This window comes from Cuculus canorus, chromosome 6 (assembly GCF_017976375.1).
Source record: "Cuculus canorus isolate bCucCan1 chromosome 6, bCucCan1.pri, whole genome shotgun sequence".
NCBI classification, from domain to species: Eukaryota; Metazoa; Chordata; class Aves; order Cuculiformes; family Cuculidae; genus Cuculus; species Cuculus canorus.
In genome coordinates this window covers 28,798,870-28,825,103 of record NC_071406.1, presented here as the reverse complement: position 1 = coordinate 28,825,103, position 26,234 = coordinate 28,798,870, and the positions used below count along the sequence as shown (strand labels likewise).

The 26,234-nt window shown below is 44.0% G+C and overlaps 1 protein-coding gene across 3 annotated transcripts in view; it reads left to right on the top strand.

Moving 5' to 3' along the window:
* The window catches only part of KLF7 (KLF transcription factor 7), a 121,409-nt gene that overhangs the window by 5,707 nt on the left and 89,468 nt on the right, over positions 1 to 26,234 (top strand). For all 3 annotated transcript variants that reach the window (XR_008450309.1, XM_054069412.1, XM_054069411.1), the window contains exon 2: positions 24,203 to 24,815. Coding sequence is in view for 2 of the 3 variants with exons in the window: in XM_054069412.1 (XP_053925387.1) it covers positions 24,203 to 24,815 (613 nt within the window). In the remaining variant the exon portion in view is untranslated. The remainder of the gene's footprint in view (positions 1 to 24,202; positions 24,816 to 26,234) is intronic.

Sequence of the window (26,234 nt, the reverse complement as noted above, 5' to 3'; positions counted from 1 at the left end):
GGAAGCTGCTTCTGTTTGACTCAATAGCTGCATATGAACAACCTTTATTGCAGTTGTCCTTATAAAACAAAGGGATTTTGCTCACTGGCTGGGCAGCCTTGGTGTTCACTAGATTAAGCAATGGACTAATAGTACACCTCATTTCCTATCAAATTTGTCACATACTTCAGAGGGGAAGAAAAGTTATTCACAGGTTTTGTTATTGGTGGCGGTTTTCCTTTTTGATAGTAAGCCTGAATTCTAGAGAATTAATAAAGGTGTTTTCAAGAATGGTGTTGAGTCCCTCTTACTTCCTTTTGGTTTCTTTGGACTCTCAAGTGCCTCCTTGCCCCTTCCCTTGCGTATTCACCTACTACAATGTCCTCACTGCTTCCAAACTCCCAGCAACACTCAGGAGCTGAAAGTGCCTTTTTTTTGTGGTGTCTTTCAGGCTCAAGTTGCAGGAATCACCCACCTGAATTGCTGAATTTCTTCTTGCCACAGGATGGTCCTTCTTCTACTATGGGTGCTTCTGCTTTGGTCCAAATGAGTCTGGATTCACTTGAATTGCAGGTTTCAGCTGATTCTATGGCAAACAAACAAAACAAGGCAGCCAGGAAGAAAGCCACCCTCCTCCCAAATTTTCCTGAGTAGAGAACAGTTTTGGAGTACAGGTGTGACACAGGTGTATTCACCAGCGTGATGCTCTTGTATTTGAGATGGTCTCAATTTTCTTCCATTGGCTTCAGTCTTGATAGGTGTATTTTGAGTGTCTGAATTTGGCGCTCTCTTGGCTGTGTCTCCTTCCCAGAATTGCCGATTTCGTTAAAAAATCACGTGCCTGGTTCCTGAGACACCAAGATTGTGTTTAAAGTCACAGACTTTTTATTTTTTAATGTGATGTTCTTTTTACTTTCCTTGCTTCTGAGCCACTGAAAATTTGTCTTGTTGTCTTTTATCATCAAAAATAAAACCGTGGCATTTCCAACCACTATTATGGCATTTTGAGAGCTGGCAGTACAGAGATAGGTGTGAATGTCAGAAAAAGCTTACATATTGCTGCATTCACCAGGCTATATTTGCCATCCCTGCGCTTTGAACAGCTGGTGAGGAAGTCTGCCTGGCTGTTCAGGTTGTTAGGCTGCCTGTGAGAGAAGGTTTCATGTCTCATTTCCCTTCTTAGAAGAAATAATTTCAGCCTTTATGCTCAAATATAGTTAGATATTTTGGATTTCATCAGGACACCAAACCTTTGCTTCTCAATTCTTCAGTTACTAGATGAGTTGGCAGCTCTTCCATTCTCATAGGGCTGCTGTGAGGATTCCTGTTGGGGGGTTGCAGTACTTGGGCACTGTGGCTGGGCTAGGAGAGGGTTGTGCTGGGTATGGGGGACAGGCAGCCGGCTGCCGGCCCAGATCCTGCCACCGCAGCCGGCAGGTGCTGAAAGTGCAGGACAGCTCCTGCACAGGGAGCCTTGGGCGGGATGCGGCATCGCTGCTCCGAACTAATGAAAATAAGGATCTGAAAGGTAAGCGTAAATCCCTCCTCTCAGAGCTCTATGTTGTCTGTGAGACAACCTCTATGTAGCACTACTTTGAGCACTTCACTAGGTTTCTAAAAGTGTCGGAATTGGGTGTAGGAATCTTGGGCAAGGAGGCATGGATTTTATTTTTTTTTTCTTCTAAGGTTTAATCTATCAGCTCTGATATATTAAGCTGCTCTGATGCTCCTCATTCCTTTAAAGGAGGTACCCATCCTCTCCCTGTTCTTACGTTTGAAAGATCCTTGCTAATCCAGAGCATTTCTGCTCAATGCAACTGTGTATTCATTACATGCGTTACTGTAGAACTATTAAGATGCATATGGTATACTTTGCAACATACACTAAAGAGCCTGATTAATTTATGCACAGATTGTGTATAAATGCTTGCTGAAGGTCCAGCAGGCACATTCCTTTAAGTGTCATGACAGTTTTGAACGTGGTGCTTATAAATCATGTCTTGCATGTCCTAATCCTCTCGGTTATTTCCCAGCATTGCAGACCAGAGTGCAAAGCTGGGGTTTAAATCATAAGTGGGGGTCAGCATCTCCTACTCCGCAAGGGACAGAGAGGTAGGCAGTGACCTGGGTGTGCTTGTGAGACAGTGTGATTGATGGGGAGGGATGTGAAGGAGAAGGACGGTGGCTTGTGGGAAGCTCTTCTGAGACATTCCAATTAATGTTGTGATTTACAAATCCTGCCCTTAAACCTGCAGCCTCCCAAGGTCAGTTTTAAAGGGACACTGGCGTAGGGTTGATGTTTGACCATGATGGACCTTTGTAAACCAACATGTTCTCACAGAAACTGCAATCAGTGGAAGTATCTCCATCTGTATAATTAAAAAAGCACTGGAAGCAGGGGTTTTGGTTTTTTTTGGACAGGATTGTCTTGCCCACGTGCTGCCTTTGCAGCTCTGACACTGCAGCATTCTTCCTGTGCAACTGAAGTGACTGGAAATCAAAGTGCAAATGACTGTTTGGATTGTGCGGTGAGGAAAAATGCATGTAGTATGACAAGTAAATTAAATTTAAAAAATGCTTTCGCTACTAATAGGCTACTGTGCCACTAGGCATTTGGTTTTAATCCTGACTCTTGAGTGGGCAAAGTTCATTTTCAAGCATAAGGAAAATTCTTGGGTTTGTAAACATTTGCAATTTCTGCTGAGTTGTTTTCACTCCTGCCAGGGAGGGGAATCAGCATTGCGCTGTATTACTTTGTGCTGGTGAGGGTGAAGTAGGGGACTGCCTTTGATTGCCTGCCTTTATTTTCCACCAGGGCTCGGTGGAAAACAAAGGTTCCAGCAAGCAAAGGCCATGGGGAAAATTTTTCCGTGGGTGGAAGAGTAAAAGGAGTGAGAGGTGCTCCTATGTCTTCGTGCTTTTTACACCCAGAATGGGCATTGGCCACTTCACAGACTAAGTTGTGATGTTAGAGACCCAGATTTTAATCATGGCTTTGCTTGATTCATATCTGCCCTTCCAGATTACATCCTGAATGTGTGAAATCTCAGTGGATGACATGGTGGTTCCAAAACCAATACTTTCCAATAAAACAATTCAGGTTGGACAAAAATGTAATTTTTTTGAGAATGTTTGGTAGAAATATTTCAACCAGTTCTACTTCCTAGACATTTTCCTGAAGACCTGGCTGTGTTTTGGTGTCAGACTTCATTTGGCTAACAGCTTCAGCTCTGTTATCAATTTTAGCCTTCCATTTAGCTTATGCCCCTAAAACTTGATTAATTTTTCTCAGCTATTAGCAATTTTGCTAGTAAAAGGTATCAAAACTCTCTGTATCCCTGTGACTCTCTTGCATCTTTTGCGAAATGGAGCTACAACCCTACGTGATGTCCTAAGCAATGTGTGGATACTTCTGGTCTCTCACCTGGGGGCCTGCTCTCCCTCCCTCTGGGCAAGGGTCTGACAAGCATGTTGATGCCTGTGATGCACAGGAACGGTGCAGTCACATGTTTTCTTTGGCTCCTCACAACTGCTGGTCATTCTTCTCTCTCCTCTGTTCAGCTGCTGCCAGTGAGGTGCTGTGCCAATTTGTTGGTGAGGAGTCAGCACACTCATCCTCCCTTGGCAGCTCTGGCTTACTGCTGGGTCTGAGGTGCCCCACATCCTGGGGTGTAGGGTGAGGTGAGGGGCTCAGGGTCTTTGTTTTTTCCCTGTGGCTGCAAAGCAGTTTCTAGGGTGCCAGCTCTGCAGAGATTGCTGTCTGCTTTGAGGTGGTGAAGACTACTAAATAATTCTGGTTTGGGGTTTCGTTTTTTCCTTTTCTTTCTTTTGGCCTCCCCTGTCAGCCTAGAAAATTTATGTTGCTCTGAAGAAAACATTCCACTCATCTGCAAGCTACTAAAGCTGCTGTTTGAGTAGTAAAGTATGGAAAGGAGGGAGAAGGGAGAAGAAGGACAGGAGCTGGTGTTTCATATGGAAAGCATCAGCCCAGAAGTGGCTTTGTTTCCGACACGTGGACAGTGGAGAGGCTGCGTTTGCTGCTCAATAGAAAATCTGTGCCAGCGAGCAGAAACCTCCGTTGTTAGTGACTGGATCAGACAGGGAGAGATGTTGGTGCCTCTTGCTTTTATTTTAAAATTTGTCTGCATTTTAAAATAATAAGGGAGACACAAAGGGCACTGGACTGCCTTGATTTGAGAATACAGCCAGTTTGGCCAAAACAGCTCTTGTCTGTCTCCATCTGACACTGCTGTCCCAGTTTGCTCTGGTGGTGTCACAGCCTTCCCAAGCTGTTCCTAAACTATGCCAGCACCTTAGAGTGGTTGTGAACATCTGAAGGTTGCTGCACATCGAGTTCTTAGCGAGATGTGTATTCCTTCTGTTTGTTTTCGGTTTCTTGCCTTTTGGGATAGCGTAAAGTCACGTTTCCTGTACAATCGGGGAAGCCACGAGCTTGGTTTTGATACTGAGAAAGGTGGCTCTGACATAACCAGAAGCCTCTGAGAGTTTGGGCTTTAAGAAACGTGGGGGTTTCGGCCTAATAGCGAGAGAAAGGGTGCCTCTGTCTTATCATACCAGAGAAAGGAAGCACTTACCATTTTGGAGTTCTCCAGTACTTTGGAAGAAGAGGCAGACTGCTGTAACTGCTGACGTGACCCAGTGAAAGAGCTTGTAAGGTGCTTCTCGTGCAGGTTTTAGAATTTCAGAGTAAGTGAATGTCACCTGGAGGAATTTCTTACTGTCTGCTGCAGGAAAACAGCGTAGACTTCCCTTATTATTATTATGCACATCCCTTAACTTTCCTGTATTTTAAAAGTGAAAAGAAAGATTGTTGTACACAATGCTTGAAACAGAAGGGCCTCTGTGAGTTTTTTTTCTAGAGAGAATGAGTCTTTTGGTGTTTGGTTGTACCGTTAAGGTCAGGAGGAGCTTTGTTGTTTTTCCTTCCATTGATTACAGGATGAAATTGTCCAGACACGGGCTGAAATCTCTGTCTCCAGTGCTTCCCTGGATGAAAATGTTTGCTTGAATCAGTTCCACAGAGCTGGTGTGATTTGGGGATTAAAGAAGCTAATGCAGGGACCTTGCTCTGCTTGGTTCACGTGCCTCCAGGACAGCCTTATCCCATGGCTCCATGCTGTACTTCTGAGTTGGCTGCAAAGCTCATGCTCTTGTCTTCGGGCAGCCCTGATTTTCTGCTCATGCAAGACAGTTTTGTGTGTGTCCGAGAGTGACTCTGCTATTAATCTTCCTTGGATGCTGGGAAATGATTTTCAAAGTACCCCGGTGTAAATACTCTCTACTGAGTGTGCCTCACTCCTCTTGAGCTTTCTGAGCTTTGATGGTTTGTTTAAAACATGGAAAAGACCCATTTTTTTGAGGGAGAACAGAAGAATGCCAGTGCAGAGTTACTGTCTGGTGTCAAAGACTTGGTAATGGGTGACTTCCCAGCACAGTTTCTCAGTGCTGAGAAGAATACCAGCAGGTGCATAGAGCCCTGCAAAGGGTGCACTGGGATATCTTTTTCCAACCTGAGAAATTCATGCTATCTTTCTTTGAAGAACACATTTGAGGGAGAGCAAGGGAAGCATGGCATGGGTGGTTTCTTACTCCCAAATACCTGCACTGCATGTATCTTTTAGAAAATGATGAATACTTGTCTTCTAAGTCTGGAATGCCTGTCGAGCTTGACACTGAGTGGATGACCCAGGTTGAAGATTCCTCCTTACTGGGACTGTCTCACATGGATTATATTCGTGCAGTGACGGCCATACTGGCTGGAAGGCCTGGTAATTCAGTCAGCATTGTGTTTGATCAAGCTGCATGTCCGGCCAGATGATGTTGCACTGTAGTACAAGATACGAATTTCTGTCCCCTTTCCGTTTCTTTATGTTTAAGTGGAAAAGGTCAAGGAAACATTTGACATTGAGTTCTGAATGCTTTTTCTCTTTGTAAATGGGAAGAATAGCACCCATGTCATGTCGGGGATTTTGGATCAGTTCGTGAGTCAGATCCTGGGCTGATGCAAACTGATGCAGATCTGCCAAAGTCACAGGGGAGATATGGAGATTTACACTGGCCCAGTGTCCATGAAAGCACTTGACACCTTGCAGGAGAATGGTCTGTACAAATCTCAGGTCTTGTTAGGATGTGCAGTAAATATCAGGATGTGGGCAGACAGCAGCACACCCATTTTAATGATTTGATTAAAACAATATTGCTTTTTTATGGCTCACATAAATGTATTTCCACTGGTGTCGGCAGGAGGAGATGTTCTCAAGGGCCATAATGAGAGCGTACATTTTTTAAACTGTTGCACAATAGGCCACTAAGTTGTGTTCTAGCTGTATTGGCTTATTTCTCTTTTATAGTGTGTGTGGCCTTAGGCATCCTATAAATACCATTTCTCCCCCCACCTTCAGCTAATAAATAATGGAAACTGTACCAGAAAGAAATTTTCTTTCCATGGAAGAGTAGGAGGTCCTGAGCTGCCCTCTATAAAACAAAGGATGCAACATGATTTGTTTCTTTGGTTTTTCAAATGAAGAAAATATGGGGATGGGAGGGAAAGAGAAGATGTTTCTAAGTGTTAAATGTGCTCTCACCAGCACTGCAAGGTAGGATGATGTCTGGTGTGGGCATTCCTTCCCCCAGGACAGTAATACCCATCTGTGAAATGAAGACAGATGAGAGAGGTTTCTAAGCAGTTTCAGTGCATAGGAAGAAGGAAAGATCCCATTCTGATTTACCCTCAGGCTTTCATATCCAGCAGTGGAAACCAACCTGAAAGTGGGTGTAAATGAGTATCTAAAGGAGCCCTTTATGTAATTCAATGGGCTGTGCTCTCCAAGGGTCAGACTAAGTTATCACAATGGCCCCTTTTGCCCTTAAAATCTGCTTCTCTAAGCAAGTCTTCTTTGAGACCTTTTTGCTCTGTTTTAATGATGTAAAAAAGCTGTAATGCAAATGTGTCATGAAGGGTCCCTTCATGTGCACATATGGGTGGCCAAACGTGTTTCATTTCGAGAATCCCATCGCATGCATACTGTCTGTCAGGTTGGAAATGTCTCAGAGGAGAGATTAAATTTGTGCAGGTGGGATTTCCTCCTATGCTGACTAGAATCAAAAGTGAGTCCATGTCATGTCATGTCACGTCACGGAAAGAGTATGGGGCTACTTCTGACTGCAGCTTGGCCTCTAAGGTTAGGGAAGGGTCACGGAAGACCTTGTGTCCAGCAAAGGGTCTTACTGGCTAATTTGGAAGGCAAACAAGGTTCAAGAGCAGGGTGGTCGTGATGAAAAGGAATTTTCGGTCACTGCCTTCATCCAGCAACAGTAAACTGTGCATAGAAGCACATCTGGTCCAGAAACAAATAAGCTCAGAAATAAGCACTGCTAGATCATGAAACTGTTCTGCTCAAGTGCCATTTTTTATTGTATGCCTCAGTGGTGCTTTCCAATCTCATTTGAAATCCACCTAGCATGAGGCCCTGCTTTCCTTGGAAGCATGTGCCAAAACCTAATTTAGGAGAGGAGTATCTAACAGGCTGTTCTGTCTCCTACCTGAGTCTAATTCCTCCTTCTCCCGTATTCTCTCTCTTCTCCATGGGCCAATCCATTGCTTTCATTGGGTTCGCCCTGCTCATAGCTGCACTGACTGTGATGCTTTTCCCCATCTTTATCTATATTTACTCTTTCAAGTTATCTAAATTTGAAATGAGACCCCTGTTCATTGACCAGAGATGATAATACTGACTGTGGAAAAGACATGATAAATAGTAATAAATGTGCACATCCCTTTCAATTTTGTCATACTTCCATCTTTGTGTACCAGTTTTCCTGTTTATCAGATGCTAAGTCTGTGTCCTCAAAAATGTGTCGGTCTTCTCTGTGTCTTATTTGCTCTAGGGCTCTTTTTAGCCTTACTGGATCTCTGCTTTGTGTTGAGTGTGTGTGTGTTGTGTTGCTGTTTCTTCCATAAGTGCATCAATTTGTCTTTTCCCAAATTTAGTCTCAAGGATTTATTTCCTGCCCTTGTGTAGTTTTCTTTATATGCTGCCTCTCTGCTGCATCACAAAAAAAAAGTTAGCGTTTTCTCCTTAAGCCCTTTCCCCTGCTTTTCTTCACAATGAAAGCTTTTTGTCCTTAGTTTTCAGATTTGTTTTTATTAAGCATGTTTTTATAGTGTGATCTGTGGTCCATCAAAATAAATAGAAACAAAAAAAAGATGCAGAATTTTTGTTTGTTTGTTTAATGAAACGGATCAGACTTCAAACAGGATGAAGTCATATTGATGCCGGTGACTTGACTTGGTGGTAGCTCATTCTGAGTATTGCCTATTGACAGTGAGTCATGGAGAGTCTCAGCATTTTAGAGAGCCTAAAACCACAAATGCAACCATGGGATTGAAAATCATGGGGCAATATTAGTATATAGAGAAGAGCAGGGCCTCTGTGAGTTGCTGCCCTTTGTTTGGGAAGCAGTATCTGTGTGCTGGCTAGTCAGTTAGTTGAAGACGACCAGTTTTGTGGTTGATGGGTGTGAGGTGGATGCTGGATCATGGTTAAAGGCCTGTTGAATTTTGGTGCCCACCCAACATACCTCTGTCCTTCTCTTCAGCAAAGGGAACTACTCTGATGTGGGCAGGGAGCAGACCTGCCAGGAACGCTGCGGGGTCAGCAGCGGGGTGCCACTATCAGCTCTCTGGGGAGTCCCCCCATCTGTCACCATCCACTGGGGTAGGTGGCTGTGATGGCTTCAAGCAGGGTGGCTCCCTGCCAACTTGGGTCTGCCACCTTAAAGGAGGATTTGCCAAAGCTGGGAGCCTGCCTGAGCTGGGGGAGCGTTAGCTGCTCTGCACTGCGAGACACTGTTTGATTTGCTTGGCAGGTCACCCCATGCTCTGGACCTTCCTGTTGTGTTTGTCTGCTGTGCTGCTTTTAACCATCTCTGCTCCTTTGTCAGCTTGGGCTGCTCACATGGCAAAGAAATACTTTCCTGGTGTTTCAGAAGATGATTCCCTTTCCTTCCAGTGCGGGAGGGAAGCTGCTCACCCCATAGAAAACAGTGAGGCTGTGCCAGATAGCGTTGAGCTGCACAGGGTAGCTGGGCTCTGCTGGTTTTCACTTGATTCTGCCTCTGTGAAAACTTCTCACAAGAACTTTCTTCTTTCTCCTCTTTATTCAGCAAACTCTTAAGCTGTGGGTATCTGTGCAGAGTTTTTGTATTGAATGCGAGGGCTGTAAACAAACAGGTCCTAAACTATGTGCTGTTGCTAATGATCCTGCAGAGCAGCATGGAAAAAGCCAATGTTTTAGTAGGAATTAAAGAGAAAAAGAAAGGGCCTGCAACAGTGTGGCACCATCCTTATGACTTGATGGTGTGATTGCACTGGTCTACATCCTGAGTGTATCCTCCCATCTAATGACTTCTTGGAAGAGCTGAAAAGGGAGGGCTACACAGAGAATCAGCTGTCCATCCAGATGTTAATTAGTACAAAAGTCAAAGCTGAGAAATAAAATATCAATGAGAAACTTGTGGGAAAGCAGTACACTCTGTGCCTACCTCTGCTTCAGTACCAGGGGCTGTGCCAGCAAATTTGTGCCGTCTAGAGCAGCAAAAAAATCTTTTGCAGTACCCTGCTAAGTCAGAGGACCTGACACCTATACTCGTGGAAGCAAAACTTGCAAGGCGCCTTTCTGAGGCTCAAATTTCCCAACAGCAGTGGCAGAGCTGCTTCAGCAGAGAAAAATATGTACCCTTTCATCAAAGACCCAGAGGTTTGGAGCATTCAGATGTCTGTTTGATTTGACGGCTGGGCTTTGAACAGATAGGATGCTTCACAGCCATTGCCTTTACAGAGCAGGGAAGCTGTAGCGTGCCCATTTTACTGGCTGGGAATCTAGGACACCCAAGCGCTCAGTTGTTGGAGAGAGGAAGTCAAGAGCAAAGCCTGAAAAGGATACCGGCTCCCTGATCTCCGTTTTAATTAAATTCTTTCTGCAATTGTCTTCCCTGGCAGTTTAATGGGTGGAATGTGGTCTAGCAGAGGAATTTTTGGCTGCAAACTTGACAGGAATATTTTTCTGGGCCAGATCCTTGCTTAGTGTAAATTAAGATGATTCCACTAGTTATGATCACGGTGCTAGGGATTTACTCCCTCTGAGAACATGGCCCTGATTTGCAGACAGTGGGCAGTGTCTTATAATTTGTTCTTTTTAATTTTAGTCTGTCTAGACACTCTAGGAGCACCCCTTTCTGGGGGTACTTTGTGCCAGCAGCACTGGAGCAGCACCACGCCTTTCTGGTGAGAAATGCTTAGCAATCACAGTGTGGAGGTGGCCTAGTGTGCTCAAACTCCATATTTCACATCCCTGGTACAGGTTTTGGCTTTGATAGTCTCAGTGGGTTTTGGTGGAGAGATGGCAGAGGGGATACATGGCAGGATTTCTTCCCTGTGGGGGGGGGGTGAGTCTGTCATTTTCCCGTTTTTGACGATGTGTTGACCCAGCTGAGTGCTGGAGAAGGGTGGCTGGTGCTGATGCAGCATTTTTGTGGTAGTTTTCCTTTCCAGCAATGGATGACACACCTCTCTGTGGGTAAGAAGGTCTTCCTCCTGGTTTTAAAGGCCATTAGCTGATCTTGTGTTTATTGTTACAGTCAGTCCTTCCTCCCATGCCATCAGTATTTATCACTCAGCCTTTAGCTTCTCTGCTATGTTTTCTTCCATGCTGACTCACCTGGCATAGGGGTGGTACCTCTGTAGCATAATTCAGACTCATCACGAGGCACACACAGGACCTAGTTTTTTAAAATATGCTGAGATTGTTGGTCATGGTTAAGCAGGTAACTAGCTAGGACTGTTTTGCTTCCCCTTCCATTCTCTTGACAATTTCTGAGTTACTTACCAGGATTGTCTGTCACTGTGTCAGGAGCCAAACACAGGAAGACTATGACTCTGTCTGGGGCTTGAGAGTGGCAGAGGTATTATTAGCATTACTTCTGCTTGAATCCAAATGCACTTAACTGAGCCCCTAATACTTACACTCATTTTATGAAGTTTGCTAATCATGAAGTCTGACCTTCTGTTATTAATCACTTAGATTTATGTGTCTGTACCCAGCCCCTCCAAAAAAAGGAACTTCATGGCTGCAGGAAAAAAAAAGCCTGGAGAATAGGGATCCTAAAGTAATTAAAACCAAAATTTCTTTTTGAGAAAGCTGTAAAGTACACGCTGTTACTGGGATTCCACCTGAGCTTGATCAATAGTAACGAAGCAGACCTCTCCCAAAAAAGCAGCTTGCATGGAAATGGGTAAGAGATTCTTTGTGCAATCTTAATGATTTTGAGAGACATGTTTCCCCTGTGAATTGCTGTGGGAGTTGGCACCCCTTCCCCCACGCTCAGCAGAGGCAAGAACATATGACTGTCCTCACGTAAGGTAGCACAGTGCTAATGCTGCTGTATTGATCAAGTTGGGCAGCTCTGTCACCGGAGACATCTGGGAGGATTTATTCTGTTTCCTAGGGCTGCGCCTTCTTAAGTGCATTGTCCAGTTCTTTCACTAGATGAAGGGTGTGTTGTGCTTTTTGTCTTAGCCTGCAGGAGCAATGCTTTCAAAAGATTTCACAGTGTCCCACCATCCGCTGCCTCTATCTTTTCTGCTATCAGGGCTCCCACCTCACTCCCACTCAGAGCTGTATGTGTCTCAAGTTCAAAAACGTGTTGCGGTGAGATCCAGTTGTTTGCCCTTGGAAAGTGCCTGGAGAAGCAGCCACAGGCTGCTGGAATGTGGATAAACACAGGGTGATGGGGACAGGAGAGGCTTCCTCTTTGCCTAGAAAGTGAGCAAAACATCGGTAAGAAAGCAGCGTAGAAGGAAAAACATGTGCAGGGTGGTTTTGTTTTCCCACTGGCTGATATTCATGACCTTGCTAAAAAGATCAGTCTGCTTCAGAGACTGCACGTGGTCATTTTTAAGTGTAGGGAGAAACTGAATGTAGCTTTTATTTTTCCATCTGATAAATTGCCAATTGCAGGTTTTACTTACAGAACACTCTGAGCAGTATGAGAAGAACACAATCACCTTGATATTATATTTATGAGTAAAAATGGTATGAGGCGAAGAAGGCTCTTAGCTTGCATGTAAAAAAGACTTTTAGTGCAGTTTTTTGCTTCCAGGAATGCACCATTACTTGTGGTGGGGAAGGGACACAGCAGGCTTGACAGGAGGGTTGAAGTACCTAGGGGCACACGGGGGCTTGCAGGAGCAGTTTAACATCATGCTTCTTTGAGAGGTGTCACGATCTTGGTTCGTGGTAGTGATGGGGCATCTGCAGAGCAAGAAATGTTTAGAGACATTTAAGGTGGAGGAAATTGCCTGAACCTTGCTCTGGTGGTGGTTGAAGCATGTCTAGGTGCACCCTCAAAGGAGCCTGTGTGTTTGGAGGTGCTATGTTGTCTTCTGCGGGGGTTCAGGATGGCAACCGAGTCATGAGTTGTGCCTGAAAAATTGTATCCTGAATGCGTAAGCTACCAACAGCAGCAGCTATAGCTAAAGCAGCATGGTTTGAGTGCATTTCTCTCCCTTTCTGAGTCCCAGTTCCTGGATTGCTGGGACTAAAGCAGATCCCTCCAGCAGTGCTGACCACCACAAGGCATTTTGGCTTTCACTTCAGCTCTGATGTCATGCAATTGCTTGGGAAGCACATCCAACTTGGGGAGCAGAGCCGGCCGGAGGCAAAGTGGCAGACTGCTCCCAGGAATGTTCTCTATGAACCAGAGACTCAGCCTGTGGTCTCTCTAGCGGCTCCTCCTCTCCCAGCATAAAGGCTACCTTTGTATGTTTATAACCAAAATAAAATTGCAACTCCTGAAAGCTATAATTTGTACTTGGAGGAACATAATGTTTGTGTTTAGCTGTTGCAGGGGTTGTACCAAAGCATGGTGACAGAGGTCTGGAAGTGTTTGAGATGATGAGAGCTGGCAGCAGACACCGCCTTTGCGGGCTACTAAACCCAGTTTTAGTTAAGCAGTATTGATTATAAACAAAATTCCAGGGAGGTTTGATTGGAGTGTGAGGAAGATGACCCCGCTCCTGCAGTGGGAAAGGCTGTCCTTCCTCAGTTCCTGCTCTTCCCCTTCCCACAAACTGAGCCAAGAGAGCCTTGCTGTGGTCTTCCGAGTCTTGACATTGGAGACTTCCATCCCATCTCAGAAAGACAATAGAGGGAAGGAGTGGTGTACAGCCAGCCCACAAAGGCAGGCTTATCTTGGGAGATGCTGTATAGGCTTAAATAGATGTGGAAAAAGGAAATATAGGGAGAATAGGTCACTTGAGGTAAACTAACTACCTTTTTTTAAATGTCTCAGTTGGAAATATGCCAAATAACGTGTCCACTGTTGGGATTATAATCACTACAATATGTTTCCTCTTTTCCTTGTTGGTAAGTGGGTTTTGTTTTTTTCCATTTCTGGAGAGTGGTTCCCTGCAGTTCCCTGCAGTGCATGTTCAGTAGTGGGCTGGACTTGTCTATGGCGGTTTAACTGGTAAGGCTACAGTGCTCTGAATGTGACATCTTCCGATTCCCAGCATCATCATTTGGGCCTTCTCTTCTCACAGAGAGATGCCTTGTTGAGTTTAATTTGGTTTTACTCAAAGGGGATACCTAAGGATGGGACCAAAAAAAACAAAGAGAGAGAGAGACAGCGCGCTTCTCAGTAATGTGGTGCAGGCGTAAGGGATGCTAAAAGCCTTATCAGCAGAGAGATGCCCTCTTCTGGTATCATCTCTGCAAGTTAGTGGCAAGTGTTGTGTTCAGTGATGTACCTGGAGTTAATTTGGAAAACCTTCCAGTTAGTTTTAAAAGGAAAGATGTCAACATAAACTCAAGGCAGGGTCTGGCAGTTCTGCATGGTATTCTCCAGTTTGTTTCCAGGGATATTTTGCCAGGAGAAACAGAAGGTTTAAGAGAGAGCAGGAAAAGGAACACTGACTTGACTTGACTTAGAGGCTCCTGCCTTTGTAAAGGTTGTTGCTGAGGAGGTGCAGCATGAAGAAACAGTGGAAGGACAGGGTGCTTGTAGGGAACAAAGGCTTAGAAGAACCTCTATGAGGCCCTGAAGTCGGACAGGTTTCTGAGCAGGGCTCAAACGTTCCCATCTCATCCTCTTCCTTCAAGAGTAGAGCTCCTCGTTGCCATTGTTTATGCTGATGCTCCCTCACAGTGCCCAGCCTCTGCTTTTTGCCAGCCTGCTTAGAGTAACAAAATACCACTCTTTGGCCTTTATGCGTTGTAGTCTCTGCAGACTTGGGAGGTACCTATAGAGGGCATTTCTATGAATGATGGCTTATTGTATAGTTAGCTCCTCTACCAAAAGACAGTTTCGCACAGAAACATCTTGAATTAACCATGGTGGGCTGCTCGGATGCTGGGAAGTTCATTGCATCTTCCAGGAATACCAAGACATTGCATTCCTTCTAGGCTATTTTCTGGCTGCTCTGCTATTAATAACTTTGTCCTGAAATAGCACTTTTATATTGCAGCGTATTAAAATCCATAACAACTGGGTGGGTGTCCACAGTCAACAGACCGAAGAAAGTGAGCCAGCGAGAGAGCTGTGGTTGTGTAAATTGGCTCACAGAGGTGTGCTGACTTTGAGCAGCTGGTGATCTGACCTGCCGAGCTTTCTCAAGTCAATAAATGGCATGGCTCTTAATGGGATCTCTCAGCTTCCCATGCTGTGCTGCAGCCGGTAGCCATACAGCCTGCTGGAAACCGTGCTGACACATGACTGATCTCGTGATCCTTTCATGAGGAGTAAGCAGTGACTTGTCCAGTTCTGACAGCACACCTTGAGTTGCTAATGATATCCACAAAAGGCCCTGTCAGATCTCTCTTTTTGTTTGATCTAATTCATTCTGGGGCTACACGTCTCCTTGGGTGTCTGTGGGCAGCTGTCTGGGTTGCTGCTGAGCGGCTGGGCCAATGCTGGCAGGTGCTTTACCAATGTGCTCTAGCAAATTGCTTTTAAAGGGGGCTGTGCTGCTTTTATCAGGGCCCATAGCAGCCCAGGTGGCTGCCGGTCAGATTTGAGGCTGATCAAAATCCCTAGTGGCTAGAGTTTTGGAACAAGCACCTTGGCAGAACAGTGTAGAAAAGAAAAGCAATGGAAAAAACATCCTTGGCTCTAAGGGTGTTTGTGCCCTTTGGAGGGCACCTGGCTTTTGAGTGAGAGGCAAGTTTATCTGCAGTAGGATGTTCAAGTGCAAAGGCTGTTTTTTCTGTGCATAGATGATGAAAACTGACCCAAAAGTGGCAAAACCCATTCGTGTAGACCTCCATATAGACTGCCCAAATTAAAAAAAAAATTTAAAAAAGGAGAAAAAAAGAAACAAATCCAAGTATCAGGACATCTGAAATTGGTGTTGTTTATAAATTCTTTCCCTTTTCCTATTTGGGTCACATTGTTCCTAATAAAGTAGGCAAGATTTGTAACATAAAATAACCATCTCCAGCCCTCAAAGAACATGTCAAATTCTGCTTCATGTAAGCCGCAGAGTTAAATGACGCTAATCAAGAGCAGAATTCCATGGAGTTTGAGTGTTGGCCAGGTCCTCAGCTGATGTAAACAGGAACCATGAAATCAGGGCTGCTCTGTGCTGATTTACCCCAGCTGAGAATCCGGTTGTGCTTCCCGTTGCTTTGTTTCTAGCCAGAGTATTTTTTCTCAGTGAGATGGTGAAACTCAAGTCTGTTGTCTTCTCTTTTCCTTGCCCATACTGGCATATTTATCACAGTAGCACATGCATCTTCTTGCTCTTGTAAGATAATAAATTGCCCAAACAATTTAAAACCCCCCACCATCGAAGCAAAAAAGCTTATGCTCGGACACTTTCTATAGTCATGTTAAAGTTTCAACTTCGGCCGAGCAGCACGCTGCTCTCTGCATAGCTGGAGGCAGGCTTTGGTCCTGTATGTTTATTATCATTTAGAAATGGTATAAATGCTCTTTTATTCTTTTTTGGTTTGACCTTATTCTACAACACATTCCCATCCTTCCTCCTGCTTCCTGTTTCCCAGACAGGTCCCCACCTCTTCCTCTCCACAGCCAAAAAGAACACAAAAGGGAACATACAAAAGGTTTGTTGAGCCATGAGATGTGATAATGAATGGGCATCGTGTACAGGGTAGATGTAGATGCAGTAATCCCAGAGCAAAAATGTTGAACAGGCAAAGTCTAATGAGGAGTTGCATGTTTTTGGGTTAGGAATTCGGTGTTATGTATCCTCTTGTTTAATATGTTTTTAGGTCAGAGCAGAAGAGGTGACTTGCAACCCAGGTCTCTTACGAAATGTAGCATATATTGAGTGTATTGATCACATCTCTTCTCCAGGTTTGATTTAATAAGCTAATTGTGAAAAATTGTGCTTACGAATATGCTGTTGCCTGGGAGTGTGAGAACAGAACTGGTGTATACGTTTGCGTCAGTGGCTGAGGAGGAAATGTTAAGCTATCTCTGGATGTTATGAAACTTTTCTAAAGAGTACCTTTTTTTCATTCATGATCCTATCCAGAGTAATTACAAGGAATCCAATTCTGCTGTGTAACCCCACTGCAATACTTCGTAAGGATGAATCTTAATTGAGGATCGAGACCTAAAATATTGCTCTGCCTTGTATGTTCCACAGCCGTCAGCATTTACTCTTGCATATCCATTTCCTGTGAGAAGTTTACCACACTCTGGGGCATGCTTTGAACCTGATCCTTTGATTTCAGTGGGAGCTGAGACTGGCAATTCAAGGAGCTAATTGTGCATTTTTCCTGTTTATAACGCTAAATTAAAGCTGCTTCCAAACTGGACGGCAACTGGTTAAACACCCAGTTGAAGATGTTTGGGGAAAAGTTTGCAGTGTGGGCCACTGGCCAGCTGACTCAAAGCCATCCAAGGCTGTTATGTAAATAAATTATCTCTTCAGAAAGATTTTGGAACATGCTTATGTTACATGTATATTATTTCTGAAATGGTTATTGTATGGCTACTTGCTGTCTGGCTTGCATGGCAGCGTGCAGGGTATGTGCTGGTGTATGAGCACACGTGGCTTTCATCATACTTTGATACTAACACAATGGACTGCCTGCGCTTTGAATTCTTCATTTGGCTGTCCTTAATCCTTTGCTGATATTGATGCTATTTTTTGTTGTTGTGACTGGTTGCGGATATTTTTTCTATCTTTATTAAACAGTCAGAAACAACAAAAGCCCTCCAAAGCCCTGATTCAGTGTTTGCAGATTTCTTTCATCCTTTTTTTTAATCTAGATGCCTATCAAATTCAGCCATGCTTAGCTGCAGTCCTTTGTTCAATATCTCACAACCAGTGCACTGAAATTCTCTGTGCCTAGAGCCCAAATACCACAGATTTTTAGTGAACAACATTGTCTTGTCTGTATAAAAGAATATTTGTTAGATAAGATGTATTTCATTATCACTAAGTTTGGTAACAAATCTTGATTTTGACTTCATGGTTATAGTTACAGGTTCAGAATTTTTGTGAGTTTTAAGACTTTTGTTTTACTGCCCATTTCTGCTGGTGAAAATTGCTGATTTATGTGAAAGTTGGTTTTGATCCTTTGAGCTTTAAAGGTTGATCGAAGTCTTTGATAACCCTCATAACATCATGCCCCAGAACAACAGGAAAATGGCTTGTTTTTAGTTAAAGGTAGCAATGCTGTCCTTAAAGTACATTCACAGAACTTTTTACATTCGAATGTATCTTTGCTGAATGTGGTTGAGGCTTCTGATTTCAGCATCTTTCATGCTCTGAAGAAAAATGCTGTGGAGAACATCTAGGGAGAAAGCTGTCTGAGTCATGGTACCAGAGCATTTGCCAAGAGTGCTGTTGTGCATGAACAACAGCAAATGGGCTGGTTTGGCTAAATAAATTTCCTTAAAGATACACTCTTTGGGCTGAGACCAAGGGGAAAAATGGGCACAGGCCATTATTATACTGAAGAAAATTGCAAACAGAGGCTTGAGTTCAGTGTAGTGTAGTCAAGAGTTAATAGACTTGTCCATTGCAGACTCTGGTGACTGGTGAGACCCATTCAGACGGCGGTAGCGAGGACTAGGCTGACAGGCGCTTGATGAAGTTACCACAGGAAGACAAGTCTTTGCATATCAAATTATCTTTGCCGACTATGTGTGTGCCTGCTTTTTGCTCTTGGCAAAAGCCTGTTTGTTGAATGTACAGTTAACTCGATTCATTTCATACATACAAGGGATTAATACACGCATGCAATTATTTACTGTGAGTTAGCTGTCATTAAATGTCTTATTGTTGTACCTGAAAAGTGGTTTTATATTTTTTTCAATTAACTGTATAACATGTAGGCGAGATGTGCTGGCACGTGACAAGGACTTTTGTCTTAAATCCTTTGCAATACGGATTATTTGCTATCGCCTGAAACTTTTTCTTACTATTTATTCATTTCATACTGCAGTTTTCCTGTTTTCCCAAGTGTATTTTTTGAAAGTACTTACTTTAATACTAAAGTTCTGTTTATTTTATACTGTCCCAAATGTTAAGCTTCTGATGTGCAGCAGCTTTTTGACAACTAGCAACTGCCCAGTAGAGGTTGCCAAGAGGAAAAGCTGGAGGTTTTGGCAGCTGGGTGGGAACAGATGACAATCTTGGAATAGATGGGCAAGAGTATTGGGTTTTGTTGTTGTTCAGGAAGTAATGAAGGCTTTTGGCAGTAGAAGATGCATCTTTCAAACTTTGTTTTAGGGTTAAGGACAAAAATAGCATGGCATTTCAGGGAAGGCAGGTGAGTTTTGAATCTCTTTTATTCCTCTAACTTCAGGGCTGCCCCACAACATCCTGTTTAATATTTCCTTTTGGCATCAGCAATGGAAGTGCTGCAGTAGCTCAAAGCTCTTGCTGTTCTGCTGAAGAATGAAATACTGACACTGGACCCTGGACCTGGTGCTGCTCTTTGGTCTGAGCTTCAGTGACCTCTGGTGGCACTGACCTTAGGATTATTGTTTTGGGTTGCCTTCAGGTTGAGGATGCCTTCTTTTCCTTTGCAGTCTTGAGACTTCCATGGTTTCTTAAAGTTAAAGGTGAAGCCCTTTTTTTTATGTGGCAGTGGAAAGCAGTGGGGCCATGATGGAGACTGGAATTTGACCTTCACTATTGCATGTGTGATTCTGCTTTGCTCATATAAATTGTGCTGCAAAGAGAATCCTTTCAAGTATTGTAAACAGAGCTGGTAGATCAGACCTGCTTGTCAACCACATTCGACATTTCCATAATCTGTCACAGCCTGATCTAAGTATCCAACTTCTTAATTAGATTTTGGATAACTTCCAAGATCGGTGCTTGATGTCCAATTATATCTGCAGTAAATGGTACTTAGAAGTAACTAGTGCTTCCAGATAAGAACTTCCCATGATCTGCTAGAAGAATTCAAAATCAAGATGTTATAAAATAGCATCAGTAAAACAGAGGAACCCAGTGAACATATTGATAAGGTGTCTTTCTTGACTTTCTGTCCTTAAGTCATTATAAGCGGTTGGACTTTGTTTTACCCTTGACAGAACTTTACTCTTACCATGTTGTCCTGTCTTTAGCTGTGCAAAACACCCAGGAGTTTGCATGCTGTGAAGACTTTGTGGCGTAGGTGGGTGCTTCTGAAGTGACCTGTATATTTTCAAGAGCCACCTCTATGTGTGGGTCAGGTTCGCACAATGTGGTTGCCAGTTGGGACCAGTTCTTTGCAATTCATTGAGCAAATTTAGATTTATACTCTGGGAACTGAGAGTAGATTTTGGGTCATCAATTGGAATTAGGTTCTCCAGAGCTGTCTGGACCTGAACCCAAATGCCAGACTTGTGTCTCTGCAGAGCCCCCGTCTGTCTTTCCCCCATTATTCTCTGAAGGGGAGACAGAGACATTGGATACCTCCACTGTCTGGAGGCTTGGCACACTGATGGCAGTGGTGGTCCAAGTTAGAGCCTTCTTGCTGGTAAGTGATTGAGTCAAACATCAGCATCATGAGTGGGGACTCCAGCTCCTTCGTATCTGGTTTTTAAATGTTCTGGATTACTCTTTAACATGGGCAACTGACAAGCACCCTAAAACTTAGGCTATCTGAGCTGAACTGAGTATCTGCAAGTCTGGAAGGGACTCGAAAGTCTGGGTTTCGTCTTGTTGTTGCAGTAGTAGAAAAACTGTCTTCATGTCTGCTGGCTGCAGAATTGAGCGAGTGCTAAGCTCCACTGAAAATGGTACACGTGTATCACATCTCTGCTATCAGAGGCACATGCTGGGTTTCTCTTGCATTGTATTTCACAGTGGTGAGCATACTCAACGTGTTTGGTAAATAATCTTTATTATCAGTAGATGAGCTTTAGTTGTGCTACAGAGCTAAGAATACAGGTAGATTACAGGTCATACCTTTCTGAATTGACATACTGAACACTGAGTTTCCCTGGATCAGTGCTACTGCAAACTCTGAAAGGACTAATAAGAACTAGGTCCTCAGTGGGCATAGGGCAGCACCACGGTGGCTGTCTGGTACTGTCTGAAAGATCTGGTGCTGCATGTGAAAGTGTTACAGTGTGCAGTTTACATGTATTCTGCTGCTGTGTGTGCCCCAGAGAACTGAGATGGTAGTATAATGTGGTGAGTGAAAAGCTGTTGTGAGTTACCGATGTGTAGGCAGGAAACAGAGAGTGGTTCTTGCATGTGATGGAAATGTGTCTCTGTTGGGAAAGTAAGCCTTGTAATAATATACAAAATTGAAAAAACAGTCTGATACCTTGTCAGAATTCTCCACGTGCCAGCCTGCCATCCTTTTCTATCTGGCTTTCTACAAGTACATGGGGTCTCGCAAAGTCACATCTTATTATTTGTCAGCCATGAATCATCATTTCTTTTAACTGGCTAAATGGAGGGGCAGGGTGCAAGGAGAATGACCTTCGTTAATCAGGGCAGATGGGTTGAAGTAGCAGGTCACTTTTTATCCCTAGCCTGCGAAACTGACTTGACAGCAAACAGCAGTCTTATGGATCGTCTTCTTCTGTTCTTGAAGGGAGTCATCTTCCTCTTCCCATTGCAATTTTTGAAATCTTTATTGTTGTAAATCCTACAGGCACTGAGTAAGAAAGTTTAGTACTCACTAAGTTGCCTGCAACGTAGCAACCAAAGGATAGTCAGTCTTAATGTCTCATGTGACATCAATTACACAGAGCTCCCCTTCTCTTGCATTAGTGGTTAAGGAGAAGCTGGTCGTCCAACAAACTATTGCAAGAGCAGCCTTGGACCGTTTCCTACCATGCTGGTAGTGGAAGTAGGAGATCTACAGGGGTTCGCCATCATCTGAATCCAGAAGTTTGGGTTCATATCTTTGTGGGTAGAGGTCAATATCCTGTTCATCCCACAAAAAATTGGTAGTTTTTGATGTGCTTGCTGGCAAATGACTTTGTGGGAATGGTCTGTTGGGCTAGAGTGGGGACCTTGGTGGTCTGAGCCTGAGTCTTTTCTCCAGGTTAGAGCTCAAGACGAGAGGTGAGCTCACTTGGCCTGAAATTGTCATGCCAGGGCAGGAGTGAAGAAAACAGGCTGGTTTCAAAACCCTGCCTCACCACTCCCTGAGTGATTTGGGCCAGGAAGAGGGAAAGTCGCGTAAGGTACTTGGCAGAAGCTGGGAAGTGCATATGGGGAGAGACGCTTTGTTTCTGCGGGCAATTGCCTACCCTGGCAAATGCAGCAGCAGGTAGGGCCCTAGTGGGGGGTAAAGGAAGGGCTGTAACCATAACCCCTGCCCAGGCTTTGTCTGCCATGCAGATTAGGTGGAGGGCTTTTCTGGCACAGCGTTGCTAGGCTTCTCCCCCTATTGACTTGGTGGAGAGGCTGAGGGGGGCGAGAGGGAGGGACTGCATTATGTTGTTTCTTTGAGTTGTTTTTTCCTCTCCTCTATGGGGAGATGGGCTTGATCCACTGGTTTTGGATTTCAGAGGCAGAAGGCAAGACATGACCAGCTGGTGTCTTGAAATGGCACAGGTGCAATGGCTGCAGGAGGGGGGGAGCCAAGAATAATTACAGGTTTCTGAAGCATCAGGCTTTGCCTGAAAAGGGCTCATCGAGAAACTGCTCTTTATGGAAAATTAATGGTGAAGCTGGAAAAAACTGTCAGGCCCACTATTGTTGTCATGGAGTAGTGATGCCTTAAAGGAGCAGCATCTTCCACTTGCCTCTGCTCCACAGGCAGCCCAGAGATGGTGCACAGCTTTCTGATCCCACAGCAATTGAAATTTCATGTCACTGTCATCAGATTTAATGGCCTTGAGTCCCTGTCTCTTTCTTTTTTTCTTTCCCTTTTCTATACCTAATTTGTGATTACACTTGCTATGTCCCTTGGAAGCCTTTTATTTATTCGGCTTCGAAACCTGTTTCTACCCTACTGGGTGAAGGCTGAGTAGGCCAGAAATCCCAAATTACATGATGTGGGGAATTCACTTATGGTGAGTGGGGTTATTCCTGAAAGACTGTGGAGCATATTTGAAAAGCAGACCCCAAAACCTGTTAGAATTTGCCTGGGGAGAGACCAGATTTCCAGCTAAAGCTATTCCTCGTGGTCCCAGAAATACACTTTAAAAAGAAAACGGAAAGGTTACTTAAGGCAAGAATACTTGTCTCACCTCCAGGCCTGTATGCAAACACATCGTGTATACGGTGTCATGCCTCTGTAAATAAACTACATGTTAAAGTATTGCACGTCCCTGTTGCCATTTTATTGCTTTTTGTCCATGTCCATCTCTACAGCTCAGGTCTATAATCAGCTACTATTTTAATTAGAAACAACAGGTAACTGTCTGGCAAATTCAGTTCTGAACTCTGAAAGTAGTATTCTTGAGTCACCTGAGAGCTCCTAGAGAGCTGCGAGCGGGGCCTCTTTGCACCACTGTTGATGGGACCTTTGTACCTAGGAGTCTCTGTCTCTCCTCTGGTCTTAAGAATTTTTTTGGTTTTGATCCGATGCTGTACTGTGCAGGCTGAGATGTAGTTGGGTCACTGGCTCCCACAGGCTGAATTTTTTTGCCTAAAATCCCTTCCTTAATATCTCTAGAAGTGTCCTCTGAGGAATCGTTTTTAGAGGTTTCTAAAAAGTGTTAGATTGTCTGTTTCTCCAAGTCCTGTAAAATTGCAGTGGTGGAATTAAACCAGCTAGCCTTTCAGGCAGCGAGTAATGAAAAATAGCGCTAATAAACTCCATTAAAAGCTCCTGAAACTACAGCAAATGGTTTTCTATAAACAATAAAAGTTTATAATGTTGGTTATGGAGCACACTGGGCAGCGTGGTGGTGCCTGGAGGCTTTATTTGGCTTAGCTCAGGGCACCTCATATAAGTTATATTCATGTAGGAGTCTTACTCCATCCCTGTGCTGATAATCACTGCTGTGGAGATGCAGGAACGCGTTTTTATGTGGCAGCCTCTTTGACTACATCTTCACCTACTTTGTAATAAGGATTGTGTGTGTTTTTGTGTGCAAGTCTGGTATCCTGTACACATGAAGCTCCATTTGACCAGATTTGCCAAAACCCCTCTGAAACTGACTGCAGGACCATTTTTTTGGTTACGTCTTTCCTTCTCTCAAGTCCTTTAAACAAGCTGTGGTGTCACTGAAAGTTTTTCTCTGTCCCCTATCTTAAAACAGGATGCTTAGAACTGTGTTGCTTTAGGAATAAACTGGGCCCTAGCCAATATTGCTGAGTTAAATTTGGAGTAAAAGTTAATGTTTGTGAAGGAGAAGGAAACAGTTCTAGGGAGAGGTGATTTTTTTGTTTGTACAAGGCCAGGTGGTGGGGCCATTAGGATGGTTTCATATGGAGATGACTGTTGGCCAGATTACATTTAAAGCTGGGAACGGCCTCTGTCTGTGGCTTTCGTGAAAACGTAGTGGATGCCTTCTGGTCGTTGTATTTTCATTTCTACCATAATATCCCCTACTATATGCAAATATTCCCGCACTCTGTCTCAGAGCAGCATCCAACAAGTGCCAGATGCTCATGTCTCCCAAAATATGACCATCTCGTGAGAAGGTGCTGGTGTGCATGAATGCTGTCTCTGAATGGCACTGGACCAGTTGTTTTGCCTTACATGGGACCTGCACTGTAATCTCTCTCTAACAGTGGTTTCTCTCCTTTCCCGTCCTGCAGACATGCCTGGAGTTGGAGCGATACCTTCAGACTGAACCACGGAAGATCACTGAGACCTTTGGTGAGGATTTGGACTGCTTCCTTCATGCCTCCTCAGCCATAGATGCAGAGGATGATATCCGACAGCTAGACCCCATCCTTTTACCAGTGGAGACGAGTACGTGTGACAAAAGCACCAACATGGACATTATCCTCTCACGGGACAAGCTGCTGTCTGAGACGTGCCTCAGCTTGCAGTCCACGAGCTCTTCCACAGAAAGCTACACAGCCGTCAACCAGGCCCAACTCAATGCTGTAACCTCATTAACACCCCCCTCCTCTCCAGAGCTCAGCCGCCACCTTGTAAAAACCTCACAAACTCTCTCAGCAGTGGATGGCACGGTGACATTGAAATTGGTGGCCAAGAAAACTTCACTTAGCTCTGTGAAAGTGGGTGTAGCAACAGCGACTGCGGGGACAATAAAAAGTGGTCAAAGTGACAGTGAACAAGGAGGTACAGGGGCAGAAGCGTCCCCAGAAAACAAGAAGAGGGTTCATCGCTGTCAATTTAATGGGTGCCGGAAGGTTTATACAAAGAGCTCCCACTTAAAGGCTCACCAGAGGACTCATACAGGTATTTGTTGTGTAGGATGCTTCTCTCATCTTGTCCTCCTGCCACCTAATCGTAACCATCTTGTTTTATTCTCATTTAGAAAAGAAAAATAAACCTCCTCAGAAAGTCCAAGTTTCTGTCTGTGAAACAGGGCAGTGGAAAAATATAGTAGGCCAGCAAATTTACCCATTATTCAATAGAACGGAGATGTTCACCGCCTACCATTAACCTGTTGGGGTTTCATATGTCTTACGCAGCTTGCTGCAAAGTAATTATAGAATAGCTAAAGGGATGTAGATGTATCATTCATGCTAAAACTGTGGGCATACCAGTTCGGGTTTTCGGTACTCATTTTCCCAAGACGACTTTAAAAATGTTAATTTTAGTCAAGTGTTAATTGCTTCAAATAGAAAATAGTGTGGGTAGGTTTTTGTTGGCTTTTGTATGGGGTAGAGAGAGAAATGTAGGCCAGATCTGAGATATGTGGTTTAGGAATAACGTGTGCATAAGAGACAACATGTGTAGATGCAGAAGTGTAGGTTAATCGGTGCATATACCCTTGAAATACTCACAGTCTTGGACTTCCCTTAATGATAGGATACAGTGGGAACAAATTAAAGAATGAGATGGAGTTTGAATGGACTGGTGTTGGTAGAGAGGGAATAGGATATGTGGAAAGATGTCGGGCTGGGGTTTTTTTTGGGTAATATTTACTAATCTTGCATATAAGCTCTGCTGTGTAAGCTTCCTGAAGCATATGGAATTGGCTTAGGTTCGGCTGTTCAGGATCCTGAGTCTCCTTTAATTTGTTCAGAGCCCCCAGTAGCTTTTCAGCTGGTATTCATTGGCAGTAATAGCTGTGCAGTTCACTTGTGTTGCTGCTTTGTTCTAAGCTTCACATGTGATGAGAGATGATAAATTCCCATTAGCACTGTCTTATCATGTGATTATTCTTGTTTCCAGAGGGATTGCTGCAATCAGTTTTTTCAATTCTACTGTAAAATGTGTGGTCTCTTGTGATAACTGCACATTTAATTCACGATCTTATTGTGCAGGCAGATTCCTAGAAGCAAGGTTGTTCTTGCACGGTAGAAAACATGTTGGACCAGTGCAGTAAATCAAACAAATGTATGGGTTGTTAAGAAAGCTGCATCCATCAAATACTAGGCAGCCCTGTAAAAGTTACATGGTCTGAAGTATGAATAATATTAAGGCATAAAAGGCATTGGTTTTGATCTCTCTATATGGACTTTTTAGTGCCTTTACTGGGGATTGCCACCTTGGCAGGAGTGACCTCACTTGTGATACAGTGATTTGAAAGCCAGCGAAAGTAGTGCAGTCATTTTAAAATGTGCAGCAGTGTGGTCAGAGGCCCCTTGCAGTGCTGGTGCTGCTGTGATGCTGGCCCGCACAAGCCAAGGCATTCCAGCTGCCAGTGGG